Source organism: Babylonia areolata, chromosome 4 (genome assembly GCF_041734735.1).
Source record: "Babylonia areolata isolate BAREFJ2019XMU chromosome 4, ASM4173473v1, whole genome shotgun sequence".
Classification (NCBI taxonomy): domain Eukaryota; kingdom Metazoa; phylum Mollusca; class Gastropoda; order Neogastropoda; family Buccinidae; genus Babylonia; species Babylonia areolata.
This window is the reverse complement of record NC_134879.1, coordinates 17,162,539-17,180,374: the sequence shown is the minus strand read 5'-3', so window position 1 is coordinate 17,180,374 and position 17,836 is coordinate 17,162,539. Positions and strand designations below refer to the sequence as shown.

At 46.9% G+C, this 17,836-nt stretch overlaps 1 protein-coding gene across 1 annotated transcript; it reads left to right on the top strand.

Annotated features, from left to right (window-relative positions):
• The first annotated feature begins 13,932 nt into the window (after window positions 1–13,932).
• LOC143281397 (uncharacterized) lies at window positions 13,933–16,125 on the top strand. The gene has a single exon (XM_076586604.1). It carries the CDS (start codon window positions 13,933–13,935, stop codon window positions 16,096–16,098), a length of 2,166 nt encoding a protein of 721 aa, XP_076442719.1. The 3' UTR covers window positions 16,099–16,125.
• Window positions 16,126–17,836: the final 1,711 nt, after the last annotated feature.

Genomic DNA, 17,836 nt, shown 5'->3' with positions numbered 1-17,836 from the left:
ACAATGCATCAAAACATGTACACTTTGAATCCCTGTGCACACAGACCAACCGCAGCTACCTGAAGCACTTACCAGTGCAGCAATATCACTGTAGGGTAACATGAACCATTTTGAAAACAGTCACATACAACACCACAAGACACCCTACCACCTGTCCCCCTAACCTATATCCTAACCCAGCTAAGACGGATCCCAACACAACTTAGCTAAAAAGTACCCCGCATCTCCACCATTTGTGGTCAGGATGTCGTTACGTCCTCGTCATGGTTGACTTTGCCACCCGCTACCCAGAAGCAGTACCCTTACGTACTATCACCGCAGGGGTCGTAGCAGAGGCTGTGTTCAATCTGTGGACACGGACTGGTATTCCGTCATCAGTCCTCACTGACCGGGGAACTCAGTTCACTGGGCAGATCATGCAAGAGGTGTATCGTCTCCTGGCAATTAAAGGACTTCAGACCACACCATATCACGCACAGTGTAATGGTCTTGTGGAAAGGTTCAATGGGACTCTGAAAAAGATGCTGCGGCGTCTGGCGCAGGAAAAACCACGTGAGTGGGATCGCTGGATTCCAGCACTCCTGTTTGCTTATCGAGAGGTACCCCAAGACAGCACAGGATTCTCTCCTTTCGAACTGCTGTATGGGAGAAGGGTGCGAGGTCCTATGCAGGTGTTGCGCGATCTCTGGGTGCACCCAGAACATCAGGAAGTCAAGACAGCTGCCCAGTACGTGGTGGATCTGAGAAACAGGATCGCCGAGTCCTGTGCAATGGCTCAGGAGAACCTGACCAGAGCAGCCACTCGTTACAAGCGTCATTTCGACGCAAAGGCAAAATCACGAACGTTCAAGCGAGGTGACAAAGTTCTCATCCTCCGACCGACTAAGGCTAATAAGCTGGAGTTAGCATGGCAAGGACCATATGAGGTGTTAGACCGAGTGGGCGAGGCTGACTACAAGTTGCGTGTGGGTATCAAAGACAAACTTTTCCATGCAAACTTGCTCAAGCGGTTCATTGAAAGACACGCTGATGAATCCAAGGGTGCATCCATCCAGGCTGTGGTGGTTGAGGAGTCAGAAGGGGAAGGGACAGACCCGGTTTGGCGTAAAGATCTCCCCGTCATTCCGTTGGAGCCCACGGAAGGTCCCGAGGACGTTGTCATTGGGTGTGCGTCAGACCAGCTGGTGCATAAGTTACGCCTCTTGGTTAAAGAGTTTGGCGATGTACTAACTGATCTGCCAGCGTGCACACAGCTGGAGACCTGCAAGATAAAGCTGTCTTCAGATGTCCCCATCAGATCAAAGCCATATCCTCTGCCTTATGCTCAGCGTGACACGGTCCGGGATGAAATAAAGATGATGCTGAATATGGGAGCTGTTGAGCCATCCGTGTCACCCTACTCTTCCCCAATTGTATTGGTGAAGAAAAAAGACGGCAAGATCCGTTTCTGTGTCGATTACAGACGTCTCAACAAGATCGTAGAATTCGATGCAGAACCCATGCCAGAAATCGAGTACTTGTTCTCCAAGCTGGGTCAGAAACGAATCTTCAGTAAGATTGACTTGTCGAAGGGTTACTGGCAGATACCCGTGGAGGAAGAAGACCGTCCAAAGACGGCATTCTCCACTCCAGAGGGCCATTTTCAGTGGCGAGTCATGCCTTTTGGTCTCTGCACGTCAGGTGCGGTTTTCTCACGAATGATGAGGAAGCTGTTGCAGCCGCTGGAGTCTGATGATATCGATAATTTCATCGACGATATCCTCATCGCCACTGTCACAGACGAGGAACACGTCACTGTGATTCGTGCAGTGCTGGAGCGTCTACGGGAGTGTTCCCTGACTGCTCGCCCGACTAAGTGTGAGTTGGGGAGCTCTGAAATTTCCTATTTGGGTCACCGCATAGGGAGAGGCAGGATATGGCCCGAGGAGGATAAGATGGCAAAGATCAGAGAGGCGCCGTGCCCCACCACAAAGAAAGAGGTGCGAAGTTTCTTGGGGTTGGTAGGTTACTACCGCCGTTTCATCCCTCATTTCTCTGAAATCGCATTACCTTTGACTGACCTGACAAAGGGCGATCGTCCAAGGAAGGTGGAGTGGAATGATGCTTGTGAGCAAGCATTCACTAATCTGAAAGACCGTTTCTGTGCGCCACCCGTCTGCAGATTACCCGTTCCAGGGGAACCTTTTGTGCTCCGTACCGATGCATCAGGAACAGGCTTGGGAGCAGTCCTGTTCCAACAGAGTGATGGGGAGCTGCATCCTGTGGCGTGCGCCAGTCGGAAGCTGACGGCTGCAGAGAAAAACTACCCCACGATAGAGAAGGAGTGTCTGGCACTGGTGTGGGGAGTTTCAAAGTTTGAGTCCTACCTGTATGGGACAGACTTTGTTGTACAAACAGACCATTCCCCTTTACAGTATATGGAAAGGACAAAGTCAGCGAGCGGGCGTATTACCCGATGGGCACTTCAGCTGCAGCCGTTCAGGTTTGTCGTCCAGGCCATTCCTGGAAGAGACAATGTGGCTGCTGATTATCTCAGTCGCCTTGGCTGCAAGTCAGAGCAATGCTGAATGTGGCCCCAACATGTATATAGGTAGCTGCTGTACATTATTAGTCCGTGACTTATTTGTTTTTTGTTTTGATTTAAACCAGGGGTTTAATCTTGGGAGGGGGGTATTGTCACGGACGACATAATGATTCCGCTATTTTTTCTTTTCTTTCACGTTTATGGAGGGGGTTCGAGTCCATCTCATCCCCTCTTTCTTCTAAAATGACAAACGAAGCTGGCGGAGGCTGATGGGTCGCTGGATTATTTTAGAGGCGGGTGTGTTTCGTATGCGCGTGCACGATGTTTTCCATCGTGCGTGTTCCCCTTGCGTTCGAGCGGTAGTGAGATCGTGTTATGTTTTCTATGGTTTGTAAGTGTCTCGTGCAATTGAACGGAAAAAAAAATACATAGGAAGCTGAGTGAACAGAGTGAGCGGAGTTCTAGTGCTTCAAATGCTCCTCGCCGGTTTGTCTCTAGCTTCACTCGAATGGAGTCAGTCCTTGGAGAAGGACGGTAGTAGAACCAGCGCTTAGCGGCTGATGTTCGTCGTTCTTTTTCCTCTGTAAACGACTTTGTGTCCGCCAGTGGAACTGTTCATCTGTGTTTCGATGTTAGCACCCGTTGTTCGTTTACGGAACACTGTGCGGTGGCCAGTGGGTGACGTTTGTTCTTGTCCTGTCAGCGTTCTCCAGTTGCCTGGCGCGCGTCTTGAGGTGTTGTGCCTCCGTTCGAATCCTGGGGAACCGTCACGTCGCTCTAGGTAGGAGCTTGTGTTCCAGTCTTTATGTATTTTTCTCCGTCGGGGTTCAGTGTTACGTTTGTATTTTCCGTCTCCTGTTTGTTGTGACCTTTCTCTTGTCATTGTTTATTATTGTTGAAGTTATAAGCATGTGAAGGGGCGATGAGTTGTCACATGCTGCTAAAATGTTATATTGGAAATGTAAGAAATAAATATTGAAATTTAAGAATTGGGGAGGAGCTACATTTTTGACAGGTCTGTCCAAGTAGGAGTTTTCAATGGAAGGGGGTAATTTTAGATATCTTGCTTTTTACATGCTCAAGACAATTTTATTGGATATTTTTGTTAAGGTTTAAGGAGCTCGTCCAACTAGAAGTCACGAGTTAACATCGGGAATAAATTTATGCTTGTATAAAACATTACTGTTGTATATGGTAAATGATTTGTTTTGTGACATGTGAAATACTGGAAGAAAGGGGAGATAATTATTAGTCTATTTTTACGGCGGCGAGGCGTGCGGAAAAAAGATGCCGGCAACCATTGTTAATGTCATTCACTTAAAAAAAAAAAAACCAACCAACTATAACGTATGTTTTCCATAATATTTGAAAAAAAATGATATCTTTCGAAATAATTATTTATCAATGGTTTTGGGCTGCCAATGCGTCTTCCTGTGCGCTCCTCGCTAGGTGCCGCCAGTTTTGTAGATATTTTAGTTATAACATGGTGGTTCCAGACCATCCGCCTCTCGGAGCCGGCGACGGATCCGCTGAGGGCTCCGCTGACGTTCTCCATACTGGGGGCCTGTCTTCCGTCCGCCAGCGTCAGCAGCACTCCTATTTTCATGTTTTGTTTTTTTTAATTTTTTTTTTTTTTGAGAAACAAAAGGGCCATCCTGTGCTTCTTGTGATGATGGTTTGACATCTCATTTACCAGTGCCCTTGTGGTACGATGTGACAAGACTAAAGCTGTGGTTCTGCTGCCGTTTTTTTGGGGTGGTTGTTGTTGTTGTTTGTTTATTTGTATGCTCTTGATATTGTTTTTTTTTTTTTAGTTTGTTTTATTTACATACATCTATAGACATATTGCACACAATCATTAAATGCATTATAAAATTTCGTTTTCTGTGTGGGCTTGTTGTGTTGTGGCGTCTGTAGTGGGGTATCTTGGGGAGGGTGCACGTCCGCTTTAGCACGCGTGACAAAGCAAGATATCTAAAATTACCCCCTTCCAGGGACGTGCACCCTCCCCAAGATACCCCACTACAGACGCCACAACACAACAAGCCCACACAGAAAACGAAATTTTATAATGCATTTAATGATTGTGTGCAATATGTCTATAGATGTATGTAAATAAAACAAACTAAAAAAAACAAACAATATCAAGAGCATACAAATAAACAACAAACAACAACAACAACCACCCCAAAAAAACGGCAGCAGAACCACAGCTTTAGTCTTGTCACATCGTACCACAAGGGCACTGGTAAATGAGATGTCAAACCATCATCACAAGAAGCACAGGATGGCCCTTTTGTTTCTCAAAAAAAAAAAATAAATAAATAAAAAAAACATAAAAAAAAACAAAACATGAAAATAGGAGTGCTGCTGACGCTGGCGGACGGAAGACAGGCCCCCAGTATGGAGAACGTCAGCGGAGAACGTCAGCGGAGCCCTCAGCGGATCCGTCGCCGGCTCCGAGAGGCGGGTGGTCTGGAACCACCATGTTATAACTAAAATATCTACAAAACTGGCGGCACCTAGCGAGGAGCGCACAGGAAGACGCATTGGCAGCCCAAAACCATTGATAAATAATTATTTCGAAAGATATCATTTTTTCAAATATTATGGAAAACATACGTTATAGTTGGTTGGGGTTTTTTTTTTTTTAAGTGAATGACATTAACAATGGTTGCCGGCATCTTTTTCCGCACGCCTCGCCGCCGTAAAAATAGACTAATAATTATCTCCCTTTCTTCAGTATTTCACATGTCACAAAACAAATCATTTACCATATACAACAGTACTGTTTTCTACAAGCATAAATTTACTCCCGATGTTAACTCGTGGCCTCTAGTTGGACGAGCTGCTTAAACCTTAACAAAAATATCCAATAAAATTGTCTTGAGCATGTAAAAAGCAAGATATCTAAAATTACCCCCTTGCATTGAAAACTCCTACTTGGGCAGACATGACAAAAATGTAGCTCCTCCCCAATTCTTAAATTTCAATATTTATTCCTTACGTTTCCACTATAACATTTGAGCAACATGTGACAACTCATCGCCCCTTCACAGGCTCATAACTTTCACAATAATAAACCGTGACAAGAGAGATGTCACAACAAACAGGAAACAGAAAATACAAACGTAACCATGAACCACAACGGAGAAAAACTACATAAACAGGTCTGGAACACAAGCTCCTACCTAGAGCGACGTGACGTTGCCCCACGATTAGAACGGAGGCACACCACCTCAAGACGCGCGCCAGGCAACTGGAGAAACACTGACGGGACAAGACAAAAGCCACCCACTGGCCACCGCACAGTGTTCTGTGAACAACGGGTGCTACACCGAAACACAGAAATGAAGGACAGTTCCACTGGCGGACATAAAGTCGTTTACAGAGGAAAAAAAAAAACGAACATCAGCCGCTAAGCGCTGGTTCTACCACCGTCCTTCTCCAAGGACTGACTCCCTTCGAGTGAAGATACGGACAAACAGACGAGGAGCATTTGAAGCACTAGAACTCTGCTCAGTCTGTTCATTCAGCTTCCTATATATTTTTTTTCCCGTTCAGTTGCACGAAACACAAAACATAGAAAACATGACACAACAACACGATCTCCCTCTACGCTCGAACGCCCAACCACCACGGGGAACACACACGATGGAAAACATCGTGCACGCGCATAAGAAACACACCCGCCTCTAAAAAATAATCCAGCGACCCACCAGCATCCGCCAACTTCGCTTGTCATGATAGAAGAAAAATGGAATGAGATGGACTCGAACCCCCTCCATAAACGTAAAAGAAAAGAAAAAATAGCGGAACCATTATATCGTCCGTGACAATACCCCCCTCCCAAGATTAAACCCCTGGTTTAAATCAAAACAAAAACAAATAAGTCACGGACTAATAATGTACCCCACCTACCTATATACATATCAGAGGAGTACTCAGCATAATCCTTACTTGCCTTGCAAGTACCCGAGGAACCTAGCAGCAATCCCGCCTCCTCCAGGAATGGACTGCACACATTCCTGGCCAGCAGAATGAAGCAAATACACGTTCCTTGGTCTTCTTGGTCCCGAGATGCTCTGACATCGGACTATCGTGACCTAGCGTCATAACCGCCTTCCATAGAGTCTGAGGGACACACACCTGGTCAATGACCTCATGACGACCCTCGAACTTCCGCAACAAAACACCCTCCTTCCTACAGTATGACACTTTTCCTCCCCTGGTCTGGTGGCTGACACTCTGGTTACACGACTCGCGTGCTGCCGCTAGAGAGGGGTCACACTCTTGTAACCTGATCAGATCAGCACGGGATGTCCCTATCATTTGCTCCTTTATGGAGAGGGCCTCTGGGACCGATCCCTCCCTCCTTGCCTGCACCCTGGTCTTTACTGCACCTACAAGCAATGGGTTGGCGTATACTGGTATGTGTTCTAGCTTATCACTACCCTCCCGCTGAGCCAAGTTGCCAATGAGGACTTCTACCGGTCGCTTCATAATCAGAACCCGAATCCTCCCACAAATGAAAGGGGAAGCAATGTCCACAACAGCCACAGGCAACAAATTCTGGCACCTCGACTCAGCCAACACGACTGGCATCGTATCACCTGTGTATGCATCAGCAGGCACCAAGCGCTCTGCCACCACTGTGTAGCCTGCTCCTGTGTCATGCAGGCCATTTGCAGGCATTCCCTCAATAGTGACAATGCAGCGTGGAGTGTATGGCTTCCGTGCACAGGGGACACACAGAGTCGGTGTATCTCCCTGGGGAACCTGCACAGGACAAGCCACTGCCGCCGTGACCTGTAACTGCGGACAGTTCCGTGCAATGTGCCCTTCCTTCTTACAATTAAAACATAGGATAAATGACCTAGGTTGCCCCTGACTAACCGGGGTCAAACCTTACTCTGCTCTAGGTTGGTCTTAACTGTATTTGTTGGCAAGGACGCAGTGTGCCGTGTCTGCAATGGCCGCTCTTGAGCGCCCCGCTCATGTTTAGCCTCCCGGCTCATTCGTTTGGCCTCGGCCAACACAGTGGCCTCCTTAGCCAAGTCATCAGCGTTCTTTGGGCTGACCTTCCTTACCTCCATTATCAACTCTGGAGACAGAATATTGTAGAGCTGCTCCTGCATGAACAGATCTTTCACCTCCTCAACATTATTTTCATCCTTGCCAGCAGCTACGCACCACAGAGATAAACAAGCGCGCATCCTAATGAGAAGCTGTTCAAATGTTTCAGCAGCATCCTTCCTCAGTGCCCGGAATTTCTTCCTGTAAGCGTCGGCATCCAGACGGAAATGCCTAAGCAGAGCCGCTTCTTCTTTAGCATAGCTGGTAAGATCATCCAGATCCAGTCGCAACACTGCCTCCCTAGCCTTGCCCCTCAACAGCGCGATAAGTCCGGTAGGCCACGACGACTCTCTCCAGTGACACAGGGTAGCCACTCGCTCAAAGTGTGATAGACAAGCGTCTACGTCGTCCTTATCACCCAGAGGATCTAAGTTAATATTCCTGTTCTCGCTGGCTTCTACCTCTCTCCCCCGAAGTTTAAGCTCTTCTCTTCTGAAAGCCTGTTCCTCATCTTTCTCTTGGCACTTCAGTTGTAATTCCTCTTTCCTGAGTCTCAACTCCTCCTCCTCTTTACACTTGAGTCTAAGCTCCTCCCTCTCTCCCTTCACAGAATCTGTTATGAATCTGGAGAGGGCCTCTCCAGTCAAGCCTAACTTACTAGCGATTGCAGCATACTTCTCATAAACCGATTGTTCTTCCGCTATCTCCCCCTTCACCTCCTCGCTCACCTTTGGTCTATCCAGCTCATCTCTGACCCAACGTGCCAGCTCGTCAGTCTGCTCTGGAGTCCTCACAGGAGTGCCTGGCGTACCTTGCTTCGCAGGCTGTTTACGCGGTGGCATGATCCCAGTGTCGAACCCAACGAAACTACTGCTGTCACTAACAATTGAACCCTCAACCACCAGAGAAAACCCTTCAGACCAATGACGCGTGAACCGTAGAGCGCTCAAAACCAACAATGATTATCAGCTGCCTACAATGCATCAAAACATGTACACTTTGAATCCCTGCGCATACAGACCAACATCAGCTACCTGAAGCACTTACCAGTGCAGCAATATCACCGTAGGGTAACATGAACCATTTTGAAAACAATCACATAACACCACAAGACACCCTACCACCTGTCCCCCTAACCTAAATCCTAACCCAGCTAAGACGGATCCCAACACAACCTAGCTAAAAGTTACCCCGCATCTCCATTTCTCACGCGTGCTAAAGCGGACGTGCACCCTCCCCAAGATACCCCACTACAGACGCCACAACACAACAAGCCCACACAGAAATGAAATTATGTAATGCATTTAATGATTGTGTGTGTATGTCTTTAGATGTATGTAAATAAAACAAATAAAAAAAAAAAATCAAAAGCATACAAAAAAACAACAACAACACCCCCCCCCCCCCCCCCCCAAAAAAAAAAAAAAAAAAAAAAAAAAAAAACCCGGCAGAACTACAGCTTTAGTCTTGTCACATTTTATCACAAGGGCACTGGTAAGTGAGATGTCAAACCATCACTAGAAGCACAGGATGGTCTTTTGTTTTCCACGATAAAAAAAAAAAAAAAAAAATATATATATATATATATTAAACACATGAACATAGGAGTGTTGCTGACGCTGGCGGACGGAAGACAGACCCCCAGTATGGAAAACGTCAGCGGAGCCCTCAGCGGGTCCGTCGCCGGCTCCGAGAGGCGGGTGGTCTGGAACCACCATGTTACAACTAAAACATCTACAAAACTGGCGGCACCCAGCGAGGAGCGCACAGGAAGACGCACTGGCAGCCCAAAACCATTGATGAATAATTATTTCGAGAGTTATCATTTTTTCAAACATTATGGAAAACATACGTTTATAGCTGGTTGTTTTTGTTTTGTTTTTTTAAGTGAATGACATTATCAATGGTTGCCGGCATCTTTTGCCGCACGCCTCGCCGCCGTAAAAATAGACTAACAATTATCTCCCTTTCTTCCAGTATTTCACATGTCAAAACAAATCATCATTTACCATATACAACAGTACTGTTTTCTACAAGCATAAATTTACTCCCGATGTTAACCCGTGGCCTCTAGTTGGACGAGCTCCTTAAACCTTAACAAAAATATCCAATAAAATTGTCTTGAGCATGTAAAAAGCAAGATATCTAAAATTACCCCCTTGCATTGAAAACTCCTAATCGGGCAGACATGTCAAAAATGTAGCTCCTCCCCAATTCTTAAATTTCAATATTTATTCCTTACATTTCCACTATAACATTTGAGCAACATGTGACAACTCATCGCCCCTTCACAGGCTCATAACTTTCACAATAATAAACCGTGACAAGAGAAAGGTCACAACAAACAGGAGACAGAAAATACAAACGTAACCATGAACCACGACGAAGAAAAACAATACATAAACAGGTCTGGAACACAAGCTCCTACCTAGAGCGACGTGACGTTGCCCCACGATTAGAACGGAGGCACACCACCTCAAGACGCGCGCCAGGCAACTGGAGAAACACTGACGGGACAAGACAAAAGCCGCCCACTGGCCACCGCACAGTGTTCTGTAAACGAACAATGGGTGCTGCACCGAAACACAGAAATGAAGAACAGATCCACTGGCGGACATAAAGTCGTTTACAGAGGAAAAAAAAACAACGAACATCAGCCACTAAGCGCTGGTTCTACCACCGTCCTTCTCCAAGGACTGACTCCATTCGAGTGAAGCTAGAGACAAACCGGCGAGGAGCATTTGAAGCACTAGAACTCCGCTCACTCTGTTCACTCAGCTTCCTATATATTTTTTTTTCCGTTCAATTGCACGAGACACTTACAAACCATAGAAAACATAACACGATCTCACTACCGCTCGAACGCAAGGGGAACACGCACGATGGAAAACATCGTGCACGCGCATACGAAACACACCCGCCTCTAAAAATAATCCAGCGACCCACCAGCCTCCGCCAGCTTCGTTTGTCATTTTAGAAGAAAGAGGGGATGAGATGGACTCGAACCCCCTCCATAAACGTAAAAGAAAAGAAAAAAAATAGCGGAACCATTATGTCGTCCGTGACACCGAGGCCAAACGAATGAGCCGGGAGGCTAAACATGAGCGGGGCGCTCAAGAGCGACCATTGCAGACACGGCACATTGCGTCCTTGCCAACAAATACTGTTAAGACTAACCTAGAGCAGAGTGAGCAAGGTTTGACCCCGGTTAGTCAGGGGCAACCTAGGTCATTTATCCTATGTTTCAATTGTAAGAAGGAAGGGCATATTGCACGGAACTGTCCGCAGTCACAGGTCACGGCGGCAGTGGCTTGTCCTGTGCAGGTTCCCCAGGGAGATACACCGGCTCTGTGTGTCCCCTGTGCACGGAAGCCATACACTCCGCGCTGCATTGTCACTATTGAGGGAATGCCTGCAAATGGCCTGCGTGATACAGGAGCAGGCTACACAGTGGTGGCAGAGCGCTTGGTGCCTGCTGATGCATACACAGGTGATACGATGCCAGTCGTGTTGGCTGAGTCGAGGTGCCGGAATTTGTTGCCAGTGGCTGTTGTAGGCATTGTTTCCCCTTTTATTTGTGGGAGGATTCGGGTTCTGGTTATGAAGCGGCCGGTAGAAGAGGTCCTCATTGGCAACTTGGCTCAGCGGGAGGGCAGTGAGGAGATAGAACACATACCAGTATACGCCAACCCATTGATTGTAGGTGCAGTAAAGACCAGGGCGCAGACAAGGAGGGAGGGGTCGGTCCCAGAGGCCCTCTCCATAAAGGAGCAAATGATGGGGACATCCCGTGCTGATCTGATCAGGTTACAAGAGTGTGACCCCTCTCTAGCGGCAGCACGTGAGTCGTGTAACCAGAGTGTCAGCCACCAGACCAGGGGAGGAAAAGTGTCGTACTGTAGGAAGGAGGGTGTCTTGTTGCGGAAGTTCGAGGGTCATGAGATCATTGACCAGGTTTGTGTCCCTCAGACTCTAAGGAAGGTAGTTATGACGCTAGGTCACGATAGTCCGATGTCAGGGCATCTCGGGACCAAGAAGACCAAGGAACGTGTATTTGCTTCATTCTACTGGCCAGGAATGTGTGCAGACATTGCACAGTACTGCCAGTCATGTCCCCAATGCCAACGCAGTGTAAAGAAAAGAGTTCCCAGAGCATACCTAAGTAGGAAGCCATTTACACGTGTTGAGAGACGTACAGTTGAGCTGATCAAGGGTAATATCGTCAAGCAGCTCGGTTACTCAACAGGCACACCAGCTACCGCCGGTCAGGTTTTCTGCCCAGTCCATTCCTGGAGGAGGCGGCTTTGCTGCTAGGTTCCTCGGGTACTTGCAAGGCAAGTAAGGATTATGCTGAGTACTCCTCTGATATGTATATAGGTAGCTGCTGTACATTATTAGTCCGTGACTTATTTGTTTTTGTTTTGATTTAAACCAGGGGTTTAATCTTGGGAGGGGGGTATTGTCACGGACGACATAATGGTTCCGCTATTTTTTTTCTTTTCTTTTACGTTTATGGAGGGGGTTCGAGTCCATCTCATCCCCTCTTTCTTCTAAAATGACAAACGAAGCTGGCGGAGGCTGGTGGGTCGCTGGATTATTTTTAGAGGCGGGTGTGTTTCGTATGCGCGTGCACGATGTTTTCCATCGTGCGTGTTCCCCTTGCGTTCGAGCGGTAGTGAGATCGTGTTATGTTTTCTATGGTTTGTAAGTGTCTCGTGCAATTGAACGGAAAAAAAAATATATAGGAAGCTGAGTGAACAGAGTGAGCGGAGTTCTAGTGCTTCAAATGCTCCTCGCCGGTTTGTCTCTAGCTTCACTCGAATGGATTCAGTCCTTGGAGAAGGACGGTAGTAGAACCAGCGCTTAGCGGCTGATGTTCGTCGTTCTTTTTCCTCTGTAAACGACTTTGTGTCCGCCAGTGGAACTGTTCATCTGTGTTTCGATGTTAGCACCCGTTGTTCGTTTACGGAACACTGTGCGGTGGCCAGTGGGTGACGTTTGTTCTTGTCCTGTCAGCGTTCTCCAGTTGCCTGGCGCGCGTCTTGAGGTGTTGTGCCTCCGTTCGAATCCTGGGGAACCGTCACGTCGCTCTAGGTAGGAGCTTGTGTTCCAGTCTTTATGTATTTTTCTCCGTCGGGGTTCAGTGTTACGTTTGTATTTTCCGTCTCCTGTTTGTTGTGACCTTTCTCTTGTCATTGTTTATTATTGTTGAAGTTATAAGCATGTGAAGGGGCGATGAGTTGTCACATGCTGCTAAAATGTTATATTGGAAATGTAAGAAATAAATATTGAAATTTAAGAATTGGGGAGGAGCTACATTTTTGACATGTCTGTCCAAGTAGGAGTTTTCAATGGAAGGGGGTAATTTTAGATATCTTGCTTTTTACATGCTCAAGACAATTTTATTGGATATTTTTGTTAAGGTTTAAGGAGCTCGTCCAACTAGAAGTCACGAGTTAACATCGGGAATAAATTTATGCTTGTATAAAACATTACTGTTGTATATGGTAAATGATTTGTTTTGTGACATGTGAAATACTGGAAGAAAGGGGAGATAATTATTAGTCTATTTTTACGGCGGCGAGGCGTGCGGAAAAAAGATGCCGGCAACCATTGTTAATGTCATTCACTTAAAAAAAAAAACCCAACCAACTATAACGTATGTTTTCCATAATATTTGAAATATGACATCTCATTTACCAGTGCCCTTGTGGTACGATGTGACAAGACTAAAGCTGTGGTTCTGCTGCCGTTTTTTTGGGGTGGTTGTTGTTGTTGTTTGTTGTTTATTTGTATGCTCTTGATATTGTTTGTTTTTTTTAGTTTGTTTTATTTACATACATCTATAGACATATTGCACACAATCATTAAATGCATTATAAAATTTCGTTTTCTGTGTGGGCTTGTTGTGTTGTGGCGTCTGTAGTGGGGTATCTTGGGGAGGGTGCACGTCCGCTTTAGCACGTGACAAATGGTGGAGATGCGGGGTACTTTTTAGCTAAGTTGTGTTGGGATCCGTCTTAGCTGGGTTAGGATATAGGTTAGGGGGACAGGTGGTAGGGTGTCTTGTGGTGTTGTATGTGACTGTTTTCAAAATGGTTCATGTTACCCTACAGTGATATTGCTGCACTGGTAAGTGCTTCAGGTAGCTGCGGTTGGTCTGTGTGCACAGGGATTCAAAGTGTACATGTTTTGATGCATTGTAGGCACCTGATAATCATTGTTGGTTTTGAGCGCTCTACGGTTAACGCGTCATTGGTCTGAAGGTTTCTCTGGTGGTTGAGGGTTTAATTGTTAGTGACAGTAGTTTCGTTGGGTTTGACACTTGAGTCATGCCACTGCGAAAACAGCCTGCGAGGCAAGGTACGCCAGGTACTCCTGTGAGGACTCCAGAGCAGACTGACGAGCTGGCACGTTGGGTTAGAGATGAACTTGATAGACCGAAGGTGAGCGAGGAGGTGAAGGGGAAGATAGCGGAAGAACAATCGGTTTATGAGAAGTATGCTGCGATTGCTAGCAAGTTAGGCTTGACTGGAGAGGCCCTCTCCAGATTCATAACAGATTCGGTGAAGGGGGAGAGGGAGGAACTCAGACTCCAGCGTAAGGACGAAGAGGAGTTACAATTGAAGCGCCAAGAGAAAGATGAGGGAAGGTTGTTTAGAGAGAGGGAGGAACTCAGACTCCAGCGTAGGGACGAAGAGGAACAGGCTTTCAGAAGAGAAGAGCTTAAACTTCGGGGGAGAGAGGTAGAAGCCAGCGAGAACAGGAATATTAGCTTAGATCCTCTGGGTGATAAGGACGACGTAGACGCTTATCTGTCACACTTTGAGCGAGTGGCTACCCTATGTCACTGGAGAGAGTCGTCGTGGCCTACCAGACTTATCGCGCTGTTGAGGGGCAAGGCTAGGGAGGCAGTGTTGCGACTGGATCTGGCTGATCTTACCAGCTATGCTAAGGTAAAAGCGGCTCTGCTTAGGCATTTCCGTCTGGATGCCGACGCTTACAGGAAGAAATTCCGGGCGCTGAGGAAGGATGCTGCTGAAACATTTGAACAGCTTCTCATTAGGATGCGCGCTTGTTTCTCTCTGTGGTGCGTAGCTGCTGGCAAGGATGAAAATAATGTTGAGGAGGTGAAAGATCTGTTCATGCAGGAGCAGCTCTACAATATTCTGTCTCCAGAGTTGATAATGGAGGTAAGGAAGGTCAGCCCAGAGAACGCTGATGACTTGGCTAAGGAGGCCACTGTGTTGGCCGAGGCCAAACGAATGAGCCGGGAGGCTAAACATGAGCGGGGCGCTCAAGAGCGACCATTGCAGACACGGCACATTGCGTCCTTGCCAACAAATACTGTTAAGACCAACCTAGAGCAGAGTGAGCAAGGTTTGACCCCGGTTAGTCAGGGGCAACCTAGGTCATTTATCATATGTTTCAATTGTAAGAAGGAAGGGCACATTGCACGGAACTGTCCGCAGTCACAGGTCACGGCGGCAGTGGCTTGTCCTGTGCAGGTTCCCCAGGGAGATACACCGGCTCTGTGTGTCCCCTGTGCACGGAAGCCATACACTCCGCGCTGCATTGTCACTATTGAGGGTATGCCTGCAAATGGCCTGCGTGATACAGGAGCAGGCTACACAGTGGTGGCAGAGCGCTTGGTGCCTGCTGATGCATACACAGGTGATACGATGCCAGTCGTGTTGGCTGAGTCGAGGTGCCGGAATTTGTTGCCAGTGGCTGTTGTAGGCATTGTTTCCCCTTTTATTTGTGGGAGGATTCGGGTTCTGGTTATGAAGCGGCCGGTAGAAGAGGTCCTCATTGGCAACTTGGCTCAGCGGGAGGGCAGTGAGGAGATAGAACACATACCAGTATACGCCAACCCATTGATTGTAGGTGCAGTAAAGACCAGGGCGCAGACAAGGAGGGAGGGGTCGGTCCCAGAGGCCCTCTCCATAAAGGAGCAAATGATGGGGACATCCCGTGCTGATCTGATCAGGTTACAAGAGTGTGACCCCTCTCTAGCGGCAGCACGTGAGTCGTGTAACCAGAGTGTCAGCCACCAGACCAGGGGAGGAAAAGTGTCGTACTGTAGGAAGGAGGGTGTCTTGTTGCGGAAGTTCGAGGGTCATGAGATCATTGACCAGGTTTGTGTCCCTCAGACTCTAAGGAAGGTAGTTATGACGCTAGGTCACGATAGTCCGATGTCAGGGCATCTCGGGACCAAGAAGACCAAGGAACGTGTATTTGCTTCATTCTACTGGCCAGGAATGTGTGCAGACATTGCACAGTACTGCCAGTCATGTCCCCAATGCCAACGCAGTGTAAAGAAAAGAGTTCCCAGAGCATACCTAAGTAGGAAGCCATTTACACGTGTTGAGAGACGTACAGTTGAGCTGATCAAGGGTAATATCGTCAAGCAGCTCGGTTACTCAACAGGCACACCAGCTACCGCCGGTCAGGTTTTCTGCCCAGTCCATTCCTGGAGGAGGCGGCTTTGCTGCTAGGTTCCTCGGGTACTTGCAAGGCAAGTAAGGATTATGCTGAGTACTCCTCTGATATGTATATAGGTAGCTGCTGTACATTATTAGTCCGTGACTTATTTGTTTTTGTTTTGATTTAAACCAGGGGTTTAATCTTGGGAGGGGGGTATTGTCACGGACGACATAATGGTTCCGCTATTTTTTTTCTTTTCTTTTACGTTTATGGAGGGGGTTCGAGTCCATCTCATCCCCTCTTTCTTCTAAAATGACAAACGAAGCTGGCGGAGGCTGGTGGGTCGCTGGATTATTTTTAGAGGCGGGTGTGTTTCGTATGCGCGTGCACGATGTTTTCCATCGTGCGTGTTCCCCTTGCGTTCGAGCGGTAGTGAGATCGTGTTATGTTTTCTATGGTTTGTAAGTGTCTCGTGCAATTGAACGGAAAAAAAAATATATAGGAAGCTGAGTGAACAGAGTGAGCGGAGTTCTAGTGCTTCAAATGCTCCTCGCCGGTTTGTCTCTAGCTTCACTCGAATGGATTCAGTCCTTGGAGAAGGACGGTAGTAGAACCAGCGCTTAGCGGCTGATGTTCGTCGTTCTTTTTCCTCTGTAAACGACTTTGTGTCCGCCAGTGGAACTGTTCATCTGTGTTTCGATGTTAGCACCCGTTGTTCGTTTACGGAACACTGTGCGGTGGCCAGTGGGTGACGTTTGTTCTTGTCCTGTCAGCGTTCTCCAGTTGCCTGGCGCGCGTCTTGAGGTGTTGTGCCTCCGTTCGAATCCTGGGGAACCGTCACGTCGCTCTAGGTAGGAGCTTGTGTTCCAGTCTTTATGTATTTTTCTCCGTCGGGGTTCAGTGTTACGTTTGTATTTTCCGTCTCCTGTTTGTTGTGACCTTTCTCTTGTCATTGTTTATTATTGTTGAAGTTATAAGCATGTGAAGGGGCGATGAGTTGTCACATGCTGCTAAAATGTTATATTGGAAATGTAAGAAATAAATATTGAAATTTAAGAATTGGGGAGGAGCTACATTTTTGACAGGTCTGTCCAAGTAGGAGTTTTCAATGGAAGGGGGTAATTTTAGATATCTTGCTTTTTACATGCTCAAGACAATTTTATTGGATATTTTTGTTAAGGTTTAAGGAGCTCGTCCAACTAGAAGTCACGAGTTAACATCGGGAATAAATTTATGCTTGTATAAAACATTACTGTTGTATATGGTAAATGATTTGTTTTGTGACATGTGAAATACTGGAAGAAAGGGGAGATAATTATTAGTCTATTTTTACGGCGGCGAGGCGTGCGGAAAAAAGATGCCGGCAACCATTGTTAATGTCATTCACTTAAAAAAAAAAAAACCAACCAACTATAACGTATGTTTTCCATAATATTTGAAAAAAAATGATATCTTTCGAAATAATTATTTATCAATGGTTTTGGGCTGCCAATGCGTCTTCCTGTGCGCTCCTCGCTAGGTGCCGCCAGTTTTGTAGATATTTTAGTTATAACATGGTGGTTCCAGACCATCCGCCTCTCGGAGCCGGCGACGGATCCGCTGAGGGCTCCGCTGACGTTCTCCATACTGGGGGCCTGTCTTCCGTCCGCCAGCGTCAGCAGCACTCCTATTTTCATGTTTTGTTTTTTTTTAATTTTTTTTTTTTTTTGAGAAACAAAAGGGCCATCCTGTGTTTCTTGTGATGATGGTATGACATCTCATTTACCAGTGCCCTTGTGGTACGATGTGACAAGACTAAAGCTGTGGTTC